Genomic DNA, 17,560 nt, shown 5'->3' with positions numbered 1-17,560 from the left:
GTCCAGTAGAAATCTTGACGTTTCTTTATGATAAATTAAATCCATAAAATGAGGAATACCTTCTGTCACATTCCCAACAAGAATAACAGCCACACTCTGTGGTGCATTTCTTCAAGTGTCTATTGCTCCTTCTAGTGGAGGTTCTGCACAGCTCCAGCTCCAGTTCAGTTCTGGTCCTACCAATCAAAAGTAAAGATTTTTCTCCTTTCCCTTCAGCTTGTCTCTGGTTAACAAACAACAGAAGCACTGAGGGCCATAATTTCCCAGGACAGGAACAGGCCAGTAATGTCTGAAGAAACACCGGTCGTCTTTCTCTCAGGCGTGGCAGATCTATGCCCAGAGCAGTTTTTTGTGTCCTGTTCGTTTCGCGGGCACCTACACCTCCGTGGAAAAGAGAATGCTTTGCCTCTTGCTGTCTGGGGTAGGGATAGTCTCTAGCTGCAGGAAGTACAGGAGAACTTGAACCTGGAAAGAGAAAGAAAGAGGTAACAATAAAGCTCTGTTAACTCAGTCTCCTCCCCGCTATTTGAGAGTTGGCAGACACGCCTACAGCTCTCTCGACAGGAACATCCTGCAGTTATCTATTTGTTTTAATACAGTGTATAATAATAGGAATATTAAAACTTGCAGTGCTCCAGAGACACTCTCCTCAGCTTCCAGGGAATAAAAAAGGCGTTGGTGTTCCACCGCACTGAAAAACCCTGATGTATAATTTGCCATTGCTCAACCACTAAAGTACGAAACAGCCTGACCATTAAGGCAGCCTCCACGTTCGAATTCTCTGCATCGCCTTCAAACAGCAGCAACGGCCAAGGAAATCTGAATTTAGCAAAGAATTTTGTTGTGCATCAGTGAAGGTGGTTTAACTGTTGAGGAGCATCGCAGAAGCACACTGACAGGCCTTTTCTCCCTGGCCAGCAATGCAGCACTGGGAGACAGCCCTCAGAAAGTCCTGCTCTGCGCAAAACACACAGGATCGTGTGCGGACTGACATTTTTCCATGAAAAGCTGTATTAGTGCTGATGCAAACCAAACTGCCTGAAGAAACACAGTTCCACAAACAGTCTAAAATGTCTGTGTAAGGGTGAAAGGTGTTTATGTTTCTAAAAAAAAACCTGTCATGAAAACACAGAAGGGTGGCTGAACCAGGCCTTGCTAGAGGACGGCAGTTTCCCACAATTGTCTTCACAAGATTCCATAGAACATTCAGAAATTTACCTGGGACATGACTTCTAGTGACCAACTATCAGTCATTGTGATAGGCTGGGTGGGGTTAGCAGGGATTTTACTGTCCTTCTCCGACGGTCTGAGCAGCGTTGGTCCAAAGACAGTTGCAAGATTATGCAGGGACATCTTGTTAACGCTTTCTCTCTCAGCAACCCTGGGAGAAGAAACAATGAACAGGGCAGATCTTTATAAATATCTGAGTTTGGAAGTGTCCTTAAGAAAGAAACCATGTTCATTCCTTTTGTAAAAAGTTTTAGATATGTTCAATCAACCACTCTCTCCGTATGGGCCTAAATTAACTTTACGTATAAGCAATACCTTGATCTGACACAACCACAGTCTCCAGGCACTCTACGGACACAGTTTAAACTTGGCGAAGGGACTGCTGCTGACTGTCGGGACAGGCACAAGTGGGACAGGAATAAAGGAAAGGTTTTCATCCCAGTTTCATAAATGAGAAACTGAGACACACAGGTTAAAAACTTTACCCAAGGGCAGAAAAGTCTGCAGCAGAAACACAAGTAAAACCCAGATTTCCTGGATTTTAATCCAGAACCTTAGTCACAAGATTATCTTTCATCTCTCCAGTGACACTCTGGTACGTACAAAATGCATATGCAAATTGTATTAATTTGCTTAATTAATTAAGCAAGCTTACTGCGTTAATATCAAACACATGGAAGTACTTTTTCACAGTTACAACCACACGTACAAAGACTTAGACAGGATCAGAAAGACTAATCTAAGCAAGGAACGGACAACTCCAGTTAGCAGAAGTGCAAAGCAGGAATTTTTAAAAATACATCATGTTAGATCACAGACCCCTTTTGAGACTGAGCAGCTCACAAGCCCTTCAACATGGCCAAACCTTCACGATTTATACCAAAACCTTTCCTGATCTTTGTATCCAGATGCAGGTGCAGTTTTGCAGCAATATTGCAGCAGGAATTTGTGTTTGCACTAGATAAGCCCTGAGACTTTTGTTACCCCTTTCCTTCAGTTCTAATCCTTTCAGTATGAGTGGGAATGGAATTCAGGATTTAGTACCTGACGAAGCGAGTATGAGACCCTAGTTATCTGATGAGCATTCACAGCAAATGCTTCTTCATTTGTGTGATTCAGCATGAATTCAAGGAAAAGGCTCCTCTTTTCAAAACAAGGATGCTTTACACATTAAATGTGTGTCTAAAGGATCCATATATTACCTTTTTAAATGGTCCAAAAGGAAAAGGAATGTCACAAGGTTGGGTTCTGGAAGCGATAACAATAGGTTCAACATACAGCTTTCCTTTGCAACAGGATCTGAAAGTGCTACAAGACAGAAAATAACAAAACCAATCACCATAGGCAGTGAACGAGAATTTGACTGACTGCATAATTTCCGAAACCAACAAATATGGATGGTCCTGAATGGAGCGTAAATACATCACAGGTTGGAAGGTCCATTGCACATCAGTACCCCACAGGATCTCCTTCCTTTATTTCACAGAGATGTAGAGAATCCTTTTCTCTCAAGCAGTCCCAGTGCTTTTAGACTTTCAGCCAATATGTTTTTCCCCTGCATCAAGATAGGACAAGGTATATCCACGCCCAACAAGGGCTTCCATGGGGGACTGAATGGGGCAGACAGCAAGCACAGCCTCGACTGTCATTCTAATCTCAATCTACCCTTCAGAAACCTGGACGTTTTTGACTTAGGAAAAGGCATGGCAATTGCCCATATTCGAGCTCATAGGAAGAACATGTCATTCCAACACTCGTTTCTGAGCTCCGTTTCACTTCCCTAACAGCTTGTTCCAGGCTTCTGTCCAATGTTATAAATACGGTTTTGTATTGCTTTAGGAGCAGCCTCCTACAGAACAGTGTCTTTAACACAGACCCGGTTATCAAGGACTGTTTCTGCCAGTACCCACCGATGCCCTCAGCAAAGTTGGGGTACAGCTCGTCTGTAAAGAGGGGTTCGGGCAGTTCCCGGAAGTACAGTTTCAAGGTGCCCGCGATGGCATTGACATCCATCTCGCTCATCATCACCGACACATCTTTGTTATCTGAAAGAAGGAAGAGGGGAAGCAGAGTAAAGAAGCTGCTGGCCTTGCATTCTGTCTTTTTCTCGCTTTGGCTCTCTTTGTTTATCCTTTGTCTTTGTCCAAACAGCTGAGAGTTTTCCTGTTTACCTTTCTCCAGAATGAGGTACCTTCTGACAGCTGGAAAGTGCTGCACAAACGACTGCAAACAGTTTATAGCTTTAAATCAAGTAGAGGGAACCTCACACTACTCAGGGTTAGTTGTGCTGTATCTGGAACAAGCCCTGCTTGACTGTATCCATATGCATTTCAACTTCTGTTAGAGACAACAATTGTTATTCCAATTCCCTGCCTCTAACAGCTTAGAATAAGAGTCTCTGAGGCTGTCTAACTCCCCACTGAGAGTAATTAAAGTACACAGGCAGTTCAGGGCTTGCATTTCAGTTTTGTTACTATTAAGAACAATAAAACCACCTCCTTTCCCTAAAACAAACAGACCAACCAGCAGAGCCAGCAGTAGCTTCAAGAAGCTTAGTGTAAAACAGCATTTAATATAAATGAAAAAAGTTGTTCTTCAAAGCGTGAAACGCCCTTACTCATACTAGTGAAGATTGATAAATTAATGTGTTTGGTAGCGTAGGGGAATTGAAAAGAAAATACAAGAAGGAATAAATTTCACAAATTAAGTGAAGAAGAAGTGCAGGGAGGGTGAATTTGGGCACCTGGCACAGGCCTCATGACAGCTTGCATCAAAAGACAGCTCGAGTGTGGCTTGAGCAGTCCTTGTACCATCATGTGGAGGCTGGAAGTAGGGCACGATTTCACTTTTTGTACCTCAGCAATTTGGAGGTCTTTCATCTGACTGATCTTGGATGCCTTTTGGGACATACATGCCATTCTTTTAAATGCAGCACCAGTACGGAGCCCTTTTCTGCTCAAGATCAAAGAAAGCTTTACAAAGGTTGGTCAAAATTATCTAATTTTACAACCTGTGCACATCAACCTAGACAGAGAGTTAAGAAAAGAACTTGGGAGCCCCGACCACCCAACTTCAGTTTTGTAAACACCCTTCCTAGTCAACCTTCGAAATTTTTCTTTGCTGGCTTCCTTTCACAAAACATTCTCAATTTCAAGGCCTCCTATTAATTTGGAGACCTCACAACAATGAGGAAATTATGACTTCCGATTGCTGCCGCTTGCCCTGAGGAAGGTGTCTCCCATTTACCAAGATGTGGCCAGGCAGGCGAACCCACCATTTCACGTCTCCTGGGAAGAATAACAAACGCATTATTTGATATAAGGATCCATCCTGTTGTATGCCTTGGGTTATATCTGTAGCTGAAGAATATTAATAAAACATGCATCCAGGGTTAAAATGATTCTCCTTGTGCAAGAATCGCTACATCCTAATGCTTCTTGGGGAACATACAATTAAAAATAGCACAGCCACCTGACAGGGAGCTCCCGCAGGTTCTCACAGTGCAAAGGAAAACATCAGACACAATTACTTACTGACATCAAAGGCAGCTTTCAAAGCTTGGATATCGGTTGCAACCCCAGAGACACGGTAGATGCCCACCTCCTCCATCCCACGCCGCTCTATCTCCTCCACGCACTGGCGCACTATGTAAGGCACCTTCGATCTCTCTCTCCTTAGGAAAGCCAGACAGAAGAGTTCAGTACAGCCCCTGCCCTCAGCGCTCGTCACCCCAGCCAGCCAGGCTGGCTAAAGTCATCCCATCGTTTTGCTGTGCAATCCTCTTCTGGAAAACGGGGTGGGACCAAGTCTGAGCAGGCAATAAAGACTGAGCTGAACAACTCTGAACAAGACTAGAGAGGGTTTTCTGAGTTGTCTCAGCCTGTTCTGCAGCTGCCCTGAGCACCTCGGCTTCTGGCCAGCTCCCAGTGCCCCTAAAGTCTGCAACTTTGCACAGGTAATCAGAGGATTCCCAAACAGACCCTGGATACACAGCAACACCGTTACTTTCCAATTAATGCAATTCCATAGGGAGGAAATACCACACTTTCCAAACTATATAACAGAACAAACAGGTTTTTTCTGGCAAACGATTCATGACAAAAGATCAGGGGTTAAAATAATACAACAGGATCCAAAGAACTTGAACATTTCCAATTATGGAAAGGAAACCTCACTGTTTAATGGCTCTGGAAATTTGTGACCATGTTAGCTAACCACAGAGTGAAGGAGCAAAGGGTATTTCCAGAACTCAGAAAAGTGAAATGCTGTAAGTAAACGCTCCAGGTTTCAAAGCCTGTTTGCATTCTGGTTTTTCCCCCCTACAAACAACGAAGCTCAGAGATGTACAGCATTTCCTTTCCGCAGCCAGAGTCATCTATGCTACTACCCAAGCGGAGCGGACTGGACTGACATCCCTCAGTGGGTGAAGACAGGTGCGACCCACTGGCCACTTGGCTTTCTGGAAAACAACCAGGAGAAACGCGACTCATCAGCTCACTTGGTGACAATAGCGATCTTGACCCCAAACACCCCGGTCTGTTTGCGGGACGGCATCCTCTTCAGGCTAAACTCCCGACTGGTAAACTTCACCGACAGCTTCACTTCAACCTGAATAAAAGAGAACTGCTGTTACTTTTCAAATATTTTCTTTTCTTTTTTTTTTTATGCTGCAATTAAAAGCAAAGAAATAATCACATAAAAGGTACAGAAGCAACTCTGTTTTCCGTACTTACTCCATTCATTGAGATGACTGTGCGTTGCCAGTCTTTGTCCTGCAACACCTGTGGGTCCAGCTGAAAAACATGGAAGTTACCCATGAGTCAGGAACAGACTTCAGAGAAATCAGCTAGCCTGACAGGCTTCTGTAAGTGAGCAGAGCACTACCACTTTCAATGTGTTGTTTGTTTTCTATAGGAAAACACATATTCCAAAGTTTCCCCGGTTTCAGGTAACAGGACATTCAGATATTGTGCGGTTCTCTAAGCAGGACTGATGAGGACTCACACACGTGGAAAACCCAGCAACATGGAAAACCCTCAACAACAAAGGCAACCTCAGCAAGCAAAATCAATGTTTGAAAGCCAATCACCTCCACTTTCACAGAAACAGAGACTGCACTCTGCTGTCGCACAACAGGCACATTAACAGCCAAATTTGTGCCATCCCACAGGGCCAGGAGTCAGAAAAGGAGAGGAGAGATTTCTGAAATAAACTCTGATTTGAAATAGAGGGAACTGTCTCCCTCTGCAGTTTTCTAGAGACAGGTGAGGTTGGATGAGTGTGAAATTACTGCACTGAAATACAAAGCCAGGCTGGAGAACTTCATAGCTCTTGGCCACAAAGCTAATAGCTTCCAAGGAGGACTATGGTCCACTGAATTCCAAAGACATAATGATTGTAACAATGAGATCAAGGAAAAGAAATATGAAGCAATCTATACAGAGACAAGTAACTTGAAATAAACCAAACCTCTGTCAGAATCTGACAGAGCTGACATGGAGAGTATCGGCCCAGATATCATGGAAAGTTGTCCTTATTCAACCTGCCTGTTCCTACTAATTTCTTTTTGAGGACAGAGACAGGAAGAATACCTGGCCCTGCTATTGCACAAATTCATTAAACAGAAACAGGTTCTGATGCAAAGCCCTGATCTCCCATTTCCAGCTTTGCTTGATCTCTCTTGAGCAGACAGCCGTGAGGCTGGGGAGCAGCTGACTCAAGCACTCAAACATCTCTGAGCCATTCCAGTGGTGCCCAGGAGAGTCCAAACACACCTGAACGCCTGAAGAGCAGCACTCAACTCAAGCTAGGCTGGCAAAAGAGAGAAAAGACCTGTCTGCATGGGGGCTTCTGTCAGCAATCAGAACCAGCCAAGGCAAGCAGGCTCCGGTGCCTCCCGAGATGGCTTTGTAACACTTGGCTCTTGAACACTGGGACACAGTAAGACCAGAAGGAGGCAACTGCAGTCGACAGTGTTTTGAGTTTACTGTCGTCAGCAAACACCACGACACTCAGTAAGGAGCTACTTCTGCAGCACAGCTCCTCCCTCTCGCAGAACCCCAGGCAAAAGCAGAGTTCTCTGACAGCACAGGCAGGGGCACACGTTGAAACAATGGCAGTTGGAGTATATTCTAGGAGATCTTAGATGTAATCACGCTCACCCCCTCTTTCAGATCAGCAACAAACTAGCCCAACGCTGCTGACAGCTACAGAGACAAGTCCCCCCACGCCCTTCCCCACTCCCCAAAAAAGACAACCAGCAGAAAGAAAAGTTTCTCCCTGCTTGCTCTTACTGCAGAGCCCCCAAGAAGCAACAGACAAGCAAGTCAGGCCAACCTTATCTCTGCGCACTTTGTTACGGACGTGAGCCCACAGCGGGATGCTGCCAGCACACACATGCTTTCCCGTTGAATTGGACCGGTTCCTGTAGGTGCAACTCTGGCAGAAATTCCTGAAGATCCCTTGTAAGGAATAGTCAGTAACCAGTAGCTCCCACATTTTGGGGAATGCACAAAGGTCCAGGAGGCCAATAGGCAGCAATGCTTAGCTTCAGTGCTTCAGCAAACCCAAATAACAGACTGCTTGCCGAGAGGGTTTGCTTATAACTCTGGCGGAACAGATCCGCCCCCGCCTGTGTGGCTGGCCAAGGTCCCTACAAGTCAGCCAGAATCTAGACTGTTCTTCCCTGGATTTCCGTGCTGGAAGTTTAGTTTCTTTCAACAACTGCATTCTTTCCCAGAATCAAGAGGAAACCATTTCTGAAGTGTCTGGTTTCCTATGAAGAGCAACCATGCTCAGTATTCCTGAAAGCTTGATCTCCAGCTGCCTAAGTAGTCATCTTGTTAAGCTGCCAAAACAGCCCTGCTGATAGACACAGTCACAGCCGATCCTCCAGCTCGGAAGCAGTTTTCCATATGCTTTTAGAATGGAGTCACTGAGACCGTATTATTTATAGCAGGGAGAGACTGCTTAAGAGTGAACGGGAAAGAGGGTTTTGAGTATTTGCCAGAAAAGTTAAAGGAAGAGTCCAGCAGGGTCCAGTTTCAGGTTATTTAAGCTAACAGGTATTACTGGTTATGTCTCAGCGATGACCAGAGAACTCCTGCCACTGTACAAAACAAAAGCAAGCAAATAGCTGTTAAAAGGTACGAGGCAAACAAAGTCCTACTCTGTCTCAAGACTGACCATCGTATGGCTGCAAAGGACTAGCAGAAGCAGTATGCTGGAGCTGAGAGCTCACAGGGACTCCTCCTGGCTGGGTAACTACTGGAGCTGAGCAAGGACTGCGAGTGTACCTGCTGCTACCTCTTGCTCCCGTATCCCTGAACCCTTCCAGGGCTGGCAGGACCCCTGCACTCCCCACCTGCGGCATGACTCCTGCTGGAGAACAGCTCGTATTGAAGGCAGACAGCTAAGGAGAGCAAGCACCAGGGAGTGGGTCTGGCTGACCCGAGCCAACCCTGCATAAATCACTGGCAATAACAATGGCAATTTAAAACAAACAAACAAAAAAAAATCCTCTCAAGATGCTTTTTAAATAACAAAGTGAAATGATGGAAGCTAATAAAAGAGCAAAGCATGAATAAGCTCTCAGCAGCACTGAGTGAGACAGGAAGATCAGGTCTAACAGTCTGATAAAGTCACCGAAGGAAACAACAGAGCCAACAGGAAACTAAGAACAACATTTACACTTTGAGCAACCTTTTGGTCCTGGACCCTACAGATGATTGACCTTCTAAGGCCAGCAGGAGCAACAGAGGGAAAGGGCAGCTGCAGCAGACAGGTTACAAAGCAGACCAAAGACAAAGCGAGTGAGTGAGTGCGATGCTCCAGCATAGAGAGGGCCTGTGACAAATGGGGTCATGCTGTCTTCTGGCCTGATTTGGAGATCAGTGACCTGGAAGAAGGAACACTGAGTAGAAGACGGCAATCTACAGACAGCGTGCCAAAAGCAGGCTGCTCCAAGGGAGCAAGAACGCAGCGCTGGCTTTGCCAGCTTGAGCAGGGGGAGGCACTGTGAAATGGCCGCCTCTGCACTAATTTGACAGTGAAATTTACTGCACCTCTAAACATTTCCTTCCAACAGTTCCTTGGTTTGACTGACAAAAGGACCTGTCTCATCTCCACTGAAACTGAAAAACTGTGTTGTTTCCATGACCTGTGCAAATAGGACAGACCTGCTAAAACCCTCAAAGACACCATCTCACAGGCTTGTTTGCACAGTCCCCACCAAAAGCACATGCTGCACAGGAAAAATACAAACCAACCAGTTTGTCTTTACTCCCCCAGCACCTCCATTCCCCTTGTGGCCTATTCTTTGGCATTTGCAGTGGCAAGCTGCAGCCCCAAATTCACTGATGAACCAAGAACACGCCTCCACCCTGCACAAACCCAACAGAACGAAGCAGCTCAGCACCACGGGGATTTCTGAGTGCAGCTCTCTGGCCCTCACAGCAGCTTCGCACTGAATTCAGACAGTGTACAGCGGTCAGTGAGGCTGAGTGTGCAGAACAGAGCGGTGGGGAACTGGGAAAAAAGCTCAACTACGGGTGCTGGTCAATAGCAAATGCAAGCCAGGCACTAAGAAGAAGGGAGTCTGTGCTCTGCCTTAGGAAACCACCAAAGAGAGTTCGATGATTTTTTTTTTCTCCCCTCAGAAGAGAAAACATATAGAAAGAGGAAAAAAAACAAAAAAGCATCAGTGGAAGTGAAATGCCTGGGAGCAAGGACTCAGGCAACCTTAAGGTTAGTGTGCTTTATGCTATTTATTCACATTACTTCCTCCCCTTATTAAATCTCCCTGGCAACTTTACACTCCATCAATTTTTAATTGTAACTGATGTGACATACATGTTGTCAGAGTCTCACTGCTGCTGGAAACTCCCAGTCCAGCCATAACCCCATCCTTCTCAAAGCTCCCCACTGACATGTTAATCTTTCCCACCATCACCCTTTAGACATGACCCATTGCCTTCTTCATTTCCACCCTATTTTCATTGCTGGGATACTGTTCTGCATGAGCAAACTGTTTAAATGAACTCGAGTGTGTAAAAGGTTTTCCGAGTTGACACTTGGGAGGTACAGCATGTGACAACCTGTTTTACATGGAAAACAACCTAGAAGTCTGAAATAGCCATGTGCACTGCAATGAGACATCACAGATAATTAAGCAGATAAGAGTGATTGTTTTGCATAGCAACAGAGGAACGGCGTTGCGCTGCTTCCATAGAAATGCCTGATCTAAGGTCATATCCTCTCTGATTTTCCAGCACTGCTGTGAGGGGGAAGGAAATGGTTTGCCTGAGCTGATCATGCAGAAAAAAAAACAACAAAGGAAATAGCATTTCTAGGAGGCACCAACTGGAGAAGACGGATCACAGGATGCAGTACCAGTTTACTCATGCAGTCTGTTCCCAAGGCAGAGGCCAGTTCTGCTGACATATGTGCCCACTTAGATGCAGTCTCAGGACCAAACATACAGACATGCCTGTCACATGAAGCACAAAATTCAAAGAGCAAAAGGGCCAGCCTCCCAAGTGCTGGGGATGAATTGCAAGGTAACAACAAAAAGAAAAAAAAAAAAAAATAGAGAGTTCAAAATGAGGGGAGCTGATGCTTACAACTGAACTAAGCCTCATGTTTCCTCCTATATGAAGATGTTCATTTCTTCCTTCCCCAAGCCCCCCAGTAATTTCAGTTTCACAGCATACCCAGGAATGGCATCTTCTCCCTGTATTTCTCATGCCTGAGATGTAACAGAAGCCCCCAACCACGTGTGCCGGCTAATTAAACACTGCACATCCAGAGCTGTCATTCCCAGAAGGTTCGATGAGGACTTCACTTCTACATTTACAGGAGGTTCTCCCTTATTAAAACCTCATGCGTTTATTTTTCAGGGATAAAACTTGCAGGTTGGCAAGCAATGAAGCTCTCCATGTGGCTATAAAACCAGGTAAATAAAATATTCCATAGGAAAAGAAAATATGAGCAATGGGAGCTATTAAAATTGCTGCCCATTCTTGGAAGCTTCTGACCCCATGGACCAATTTCCACTCTTCCTTCCTCCGGTGCCATTATGTAACGGAGAGATGTAACAAACATTCCACGGCCAAAACACTCCTCGTGTCCTTGCTGCATTGTCTTCATCACTGCAGCTCAGAAAATTTGGTGAGTCAGAAATTCCAGTAGTGGGAAGTTGCAGATTTACAATAATACGTGGCTTAACAATACATTGTGATTTAGCCAACACAGAAATTTCCCTGGTTTTATCAGCAGGAGGATGCAGACACGACTCTTGATGTTCCCAGAGCTTTTAACTAAAGGGAACTTGGGAAAAAAAAAAACGCCTCATCCAACTTCACAGACCTTGACTTTACACAAGGCAGATTTTGGCTGAATAATGACAACGTAACAACAACAACAACAAAACAGAAGGCTCTAGATACACTAGCAACTCTAAAGTAAACAAAATTTAATGTAAAAGCATCTGGGAAAAATCCTGAAAGAAAATTACTATAAAACCAGTGGCTGAAAAAGATGCTGACAGCATTAATACAGCTAACCTTCAGCCACAGGTTGTAATTTGATTTTATTGTTGCATGATTATGATTTCTTAATAGAGAAACGGTGTTTGCTTTAAAAATGAAAGTAAAACAGAATAAAAACCTTCAATAATTCTTATCAACCCAAAATCTTATCAGACTCTCTTATGACTTCTCTTTGCAGTTATTCAGTAGTGTTGAAGAGTTGTGTGATGGGACAGAAATCACTGAGAATTAAGAGAATGTTCTGAGAATTCACCAAGTTTCTTTATAAACTGCAAGGAGGATTTACTAAAAGCAAAAGAACTTTTGCATTTGCCTTTTACAACACAACAAGATGCAACTTTTGCACATTAATCATTTTGTGTTGGTTGTTTTGTGGGTGTTTTTTTGGTTGATTGGTTGGTTTTGGTTTTTTACTTTCTACTGTTTAAGTTTCTCTAAAAGAATAAAGATGCAATTAATATTCAAGAGTCACTAAAGAGTATTTTTACTTATTAAGTATAAAACGTTTTAACAGAATGCGTAAGTGCTGTGCATAAAAATGCCCACTCTTATGAAAAAAAAATTGTTAAAAATGTAAAAGATTTTATTCATTTTTTAATCATTCTATGCAAAAATATTTGAAGAATTTAGAGGGTCAGTGATTTCAGGGTTCTCCATTATAAGCACACAAATCTCTGGGGCATTTCAGGGCTGAAAACTTGCTCTTTTGTAGTTGCTCAGCTTCATGGAAAATAAGCTTTTGTTGGGAGAAGGGACATACAGATTCCTGATTAGCCCGAGACACGTACAGAGGAGGTGCCCTGTGCTAGCATTTATTGATTTGTACACGAGTTTTCTTTCCAACACCCACCATGCGCTTCCCTGAAAACAGCATGGCAGCCTCCGGGCTGCAAGGAGGGAGGGAAAGGAAGAGGCCGAATGAAACTCATTTAGACAATGAACCCTTCTAGAGGAAAGGCAAGATGTGATCCTGCAGGCTGCCCTCAATCAGAGCTGTTTCTGAAATCCCACAAATGGTCGTGGCCTGTGTGACCATCACTCGAGTGTTGGAGAAAGCTGTCTTCCATGGAGCGATGAAGAGTCCAACATAAATGGAGGAGAACTGGTGGTATTTTTCAGCATGCCCGAAAGAAAAAGGTATTTGGGCAGGGTCTCTGCTCTGTACAACGGCCAGTCCAAAACAAAGAACGTGTCCTCAGAGAAAGCATTTAAACACCATCCTAAAGCTGTGGACAGACAGCACAACAAACTGGAAGAAAAGGGGGAACATAGGTTCTCCATGTCATCCTCCACTGATGGTCTGATTTCTCCTGCACGGAGCTTTAGCGCTTTATCACGCAGCAGCTCCCTGAGAGCAGCACCCATTTGCAATCATCTCCCCTCTGTATTACAAATCTGACACACAGACAAAGTGTCCCATGCTGATTCTCAGTGGTGGAAGTCTCTCTCAGATGCAGCTTGCTGTCATGGACACTATACTCTGGACAAGACAGTTATCAGGACAATAAGCCTGTCTTCCCAAGCCTTGCTATCACATCAATCAACGTCCAGCACGTACAGGAGGTAACATTTCTTCCACATGATTTACAGAGAGGACAGGATATTCATGGCTTCCTCTTTTGTCACCAGTCGAGCATCCTCAACAGTGCCCAGGGCTCAGTGACAGTGCAGTTCCCATATATTGTGCTGGAAGTTCTGAAGTTAACGGGCAAATTGGAGATCAAACCAAATTTTCATGAAAAAGTATCTGTTCCATAAGGGTACTGAAGTAGGCATAGGGGACAAGGCAAGAAGGAAAAAGCTGCTGACTTCCCGTCTGTGAATCACACTGTGTACCTTGCTATCTGGAGAAAAATCTCCAATGCTGAGACAACCAGAAGGCAGAAAAAAAAACTCCGTTATGTACTCTGGGATTCCAAAGTCCTGCTATGTTTGGCAGTAAGGGTAGCAGGAATGAGCTAAGCACAATCTTACCTGGATCTGTCCTTTCCCCATTATGCGATCTGTGCTCTCTCCATCCTCTTTGGTGAGCTTGGTTTTGTTGTAGCACTTTTCATAGCACAGAATCCGCAGAGTTTGTGAGCCTTCCAGCTCAATCTCAAACTCCTGCAGGGCACCAGGAAAGAGCAATGAAGACATCACAGCAGGACACGACTCTCAATAATCAATATAGTCCCCTTAAAACTTATCAGGAGGGAGCACTGAGGCCTGACCAAAACCTCTTCCCTAATGGAGTTGGTCTAGAAATAAACTGAAATTGTATTTTGCATATATAAGGTGGTCAAATCAGAGACTAAGACAGCTGACTCCTTAGTCAGGTTTCACTGAGTTTCAGAATCATTCAAAGAAACAAACTCGCCCACCTTCCCTGTATTTAATTTTGCTCCCCAGCAGGTTTGAGTTGGCTGTAAATAAGCAAAACTTCTATAGCTATTTCTTCTCCCTCACAAAAAATAAACAAACCACCTCCTTCAACATATTTTCACTTGTGCCTTTAAAAAAATAATCAAACATGCATCTGTTTAAATGATGAAATGCTGGACAAGACTCATTTGTACTGAAATGTTTGTTTAACTTCAGCTAATCCAAGAGAAAATCTTCTGCAAGCCCTGACAGCTAAATGAACCTGGCCTAAAAGAAATGAACCTGGCGTAGAAGTGTTTTCTGAGAGGCAGCATATGCAGCACAAGTGCTGAGTACACAACAAGTTATTCCGTTTGCTGGTTTTCTGCCCATCATGCACTGATGTTTGGCACATGGAACAAGTCACATTAAGAAAAATCCAACCTACCTCATTCCAGTTGGGCTCCGTGGTGTCCCTGTAAACTCTGGTTTTAGCCTTGTTCACGAAATACCCAAAAGAATCCACCTCCAATGTGCAGTACAAATCTGAGGAGACAGGGACAGAAAATTTTAAAAATTTCTAGACTCTCCTAACTTGCACTAATCGCTTTCAGAGTATGTCTTCATTTGCACCATCTTCACATTAGTAACAATCACACTATCCAACACACATCTCAGCCTCTGCACCAGCAGAGTTGCTTTTATGAAGCTGAAGTACCAGCACAGCTGTGTAAGTGACCTCAGCACAGACAAGCCCCTCACCTCTATCAAGAATCAGGTGTCTGCTATTATCCAGTATTTCCCAAATCAATCCACAATGAGAAGGTGTCTTCACTCTGTTTTTTCACCAGTTTTGACCCGTTTGTCAAACCACTCCCCTGAACTTTAACACCTCTTTCTTCACACCAAAAATTCTGGATGTCAGAGAATGCTTCTCATGCTTTCATTGCAAAACAAAACACAGTCGAAAGAATTCAGAATAAGGGCTGACTTGTATCTCAAACTGTTGGGTAACTGGCAAACACTGCTTAAAAGATACCAACAGACTAGGCCTAAGAATAATGCTGCATGCCTGATCCTTGATCTTGTTCTTTCTGAGAGTTAATAGTAGCATCAAAAAAATTACATTCCACTAAATTTACACCAATGTCGCAACTTTACTTCCAGTTCCCCAAATCACATCTGCTCATCATCATCCCAGATGCCGCAATCCTAAACCAGCCCACGTCCAGCTCTCACAGCACCTGAATTATCTAACCCCTATTAGTACCTCTGTGTATTACAGAACTACAACTCACTTGAACTTTGCTTGAATCCTGTGGCAGAGTGGACAATGACATTCAGGAATCCATACAGACCTGGGGATTCATCATCTGTACAAAAGACGCAAGGAATTTTGTTACGTTCACAGAGACGCCAAGAGTGAAAGACAGCGCGATGAGGCTGATGTTACACAGGTTAATGAGCAGAGGGTAATTAAGCTGTCCCTAAAAAGGACGTCAGGAGCCATACATAATCAGCCATTTCAGCAAAAGAGGAGACTCTTCCAGGTTCAGTGTCAGTTTTACCTGCCATGCCTTCTGGCAACGTGTGGCTTTTACAATGACATTTCTAGAGTCAGCAAGACAGCATGGAAGAAACTCAAAGGAGAAAAAGTAAAATATAGAAGCTAAGTCTATACTAGCAGATTAAATAGTAATTTAGGATGGTCTCTGACACAATTCTGGACAACTGGTGTTCTTCCAAAGACTTCCCAAGCGTAGTTGAAAGTTGTCCCAGGCTAGGACTCCCAACAGGCACTCCAATCTCTGGCATGATGGCTGCATGTAAAGACTATTTAATAGTCAATGGATATATATTGGAGGATGTCCAGGGATATTTTACTAATTTAAATGTAGCCATATAATTTGGAGCTCGTATTTTTATTGTTGCAGCAAGTAATGTTGGGATGCTGGATTGTTCTTGTTCCAGCTGCTCTCTTTTTGTACGCTATCATTTAGTTCAACTAAACTACACCAGTTGGGTGCATATGGACTCAGCTTTGTTTTACAGGAACCCTCAGTTTGTAACTCAAACTGGTCTCAGCTTTTGTTTTACAGGAACCCTCAGTTTGTAACTCATCACCAGGTTGAAGCCTGTAGTGAAAAGAAACAGTCAGAGCAGTTCTAGGGAAGGAGCACAAAGGCAGGCGGAGGTAGGTTTTCACTGCAGCTGTACTATGTGAAGGCATAAACCAAGGGTCTCACCTTCCTTATTGATAGTGAGGGGAATGTTGTGGACTGTCTGGAGCTTCACGCAGGAGTTTGTCAGCATCTGGAGCTCCACTGATGTGAGTGAGAAGCTTTTGAAGCCTGTCAAGGAGATTCAAAGAGGGAGGAATTAAAATTCAAAGCAGAGGCTGGATGCATGTTCCCTCATTCTGGGCATACATGGGATAGCTGCTCTCTGGGCAATGCTCAGCAACGGTACCGTGGTGCTCAGGTCTGTACTGCTGCTGCAGCCCAGCTCTACTGAGGGCGTATTTAGTTACTCTTCTGAGTAAAAACCCTTAGGATGGTTTACAGGAAACAAGGGGGACTCTCATTTCCTTGCAAAGCCAAAAAAACACACATGCCAAAAAAAGTAAGTAAGTTTCTTTGGACTGGAGCCAGGTAAAAGGGTGCAGCTGTTCCCTCTACCTGGAATCGCACAGAGCTCTGACTTTAGGGTAAACGGGACAATCTCTCCACACGCTTACTAAGCGCTCTCCCTACACGTACCCTACACGTTGCTGCAAGCAAAATCCCCCAGACAGGCTCAGATGTGCAGAGACAGAAGACATCGACGTTGTGCTGTGGATTTCAACGCACATCCCTTTTGGCAGGGAACCCTGCCCCACACCTCATCCTCTGGGCTCCAGCTCTCTAATAAGATCACAGTATTTGTACCAATGCCCAGCTGAGACACTCACATTTCTTCTGCTGCTCCCGGATGTTCTCCCTCCACTCTGCTCTTTCATAGTCCGATGAAATGAGAAACGTGTAACTCTACCCACGAAAACAGAAGAAAACGGGGTATGCGTTAGTCTGACCGACCACCGAGCACAGGCCAGCCTGCCTGCCTGCCTCCCACCCTCCTCCAGCGGAAACTGTTGGATATACTGTCCCTCTAGGACTCCTGCCAGTTGCCCTACATCACAGCTTTGTCAGCGACAGGCAGGACCCTGGCAGTGTGCCTTCTCAGCAACATGCCAGCGGTACCAACGCGGACTCCGACAGCCAGAGCTTTCACAGAGCTCCACCCTGCGAACGGCAGCTGCGTCCCTGGCAGCAGGAGGTCCCACGGCAGCTCCGTGTTATTCCTCACAACAGTTGCACCAGGAAACCCAAAAGCCTCCAGCACAGGCCTAGATACCCATGCCAGCTGAGGAAGCAGTGACCAGCTTGTGGATTTTCACTGAG

At 44.5% G+C, this 17,560-nt stretch overlaps 1 protein-coding gene across 2 annotated transcripts in view; it reads right to left on the bottom strand.

The window, feature by feature from the left end:
* Window positions 1-375: 375 nt before the first annotated feature.
* BCR (BCR activator of RhoGEF and GTPase) overlaps window positions 376-17,560 on the bottom strand; it is a 97,317-nt gene continuing 80,132 nt past the window's right edge. For both annotated transcript variants that reach the window (XM_086623289.1, XM_086623290.1), the window contains 12 exons: window positions 17,071-17,146; window positions 16,367-16,471; window positions 15,419-15,493; window positions 14,569-14,666; window positions 13,752-13,883; window positions 5,964-6,023; window positions 5,729-5,838; window positions 4,764-4,903; window positions 3,141-3,275; window positions 2,433-2,538; window positions 1,219-1,381; window positions 376-465 (listed from right to left, as the gene is read on the bottom strand). In XM_086623289.1, coding sequence (XP_086479415.1) covers window positions 376-465; window positions 1,219-1,381; window positions 2,433-2,538; window positions 3,141-3,275; window positions 4,764-4,903; window positions 5,729-5,838; window positions 5,964-6,023; window positions 13,752-13,883; window positions 14,569-14,666; window positions 15,419-15,493; window positions 16,367-16,471; window positions 17,071-17,146 — 1,290 coding nt within the window. The remainder of the gene's footprint in view (window positions 466-1,218; window positions 1,382-2,432; window positions 2,539-3,140; window positions 3,276-4,763; window positions 4,904-5,728; window positions 5,839-5,963; window positions 6,024-13,751; window positions 13,884-14,568; window positions 14,667-15,418; window positions 15,494-16,366; window positions 16,472-17,070; window positions 17,147-17,560) is intronic.

The sequence above is a fragment of the Tauraco erythrolophus genome, chromosome 19, assembly GCF_009769465.1.
Source record: "Tauraco erythrolophus isolate bTauEry1 chromosome 19, bTauEry1.pri, whole genome shotgun sequence".
NCBI classification, from domain to species: domain Eukaryota; kingdom Metazoa; phylum Chordata; class Aves; order Musophagiformes; family Musophagidae; genus Tauraco; species Tauraco erythrolophus.
The sequence above is the reverse complement of the archived record's forward strand: the minus strand, read 5'-3'. Positions and strand labels throughout refer to the sequence as shown.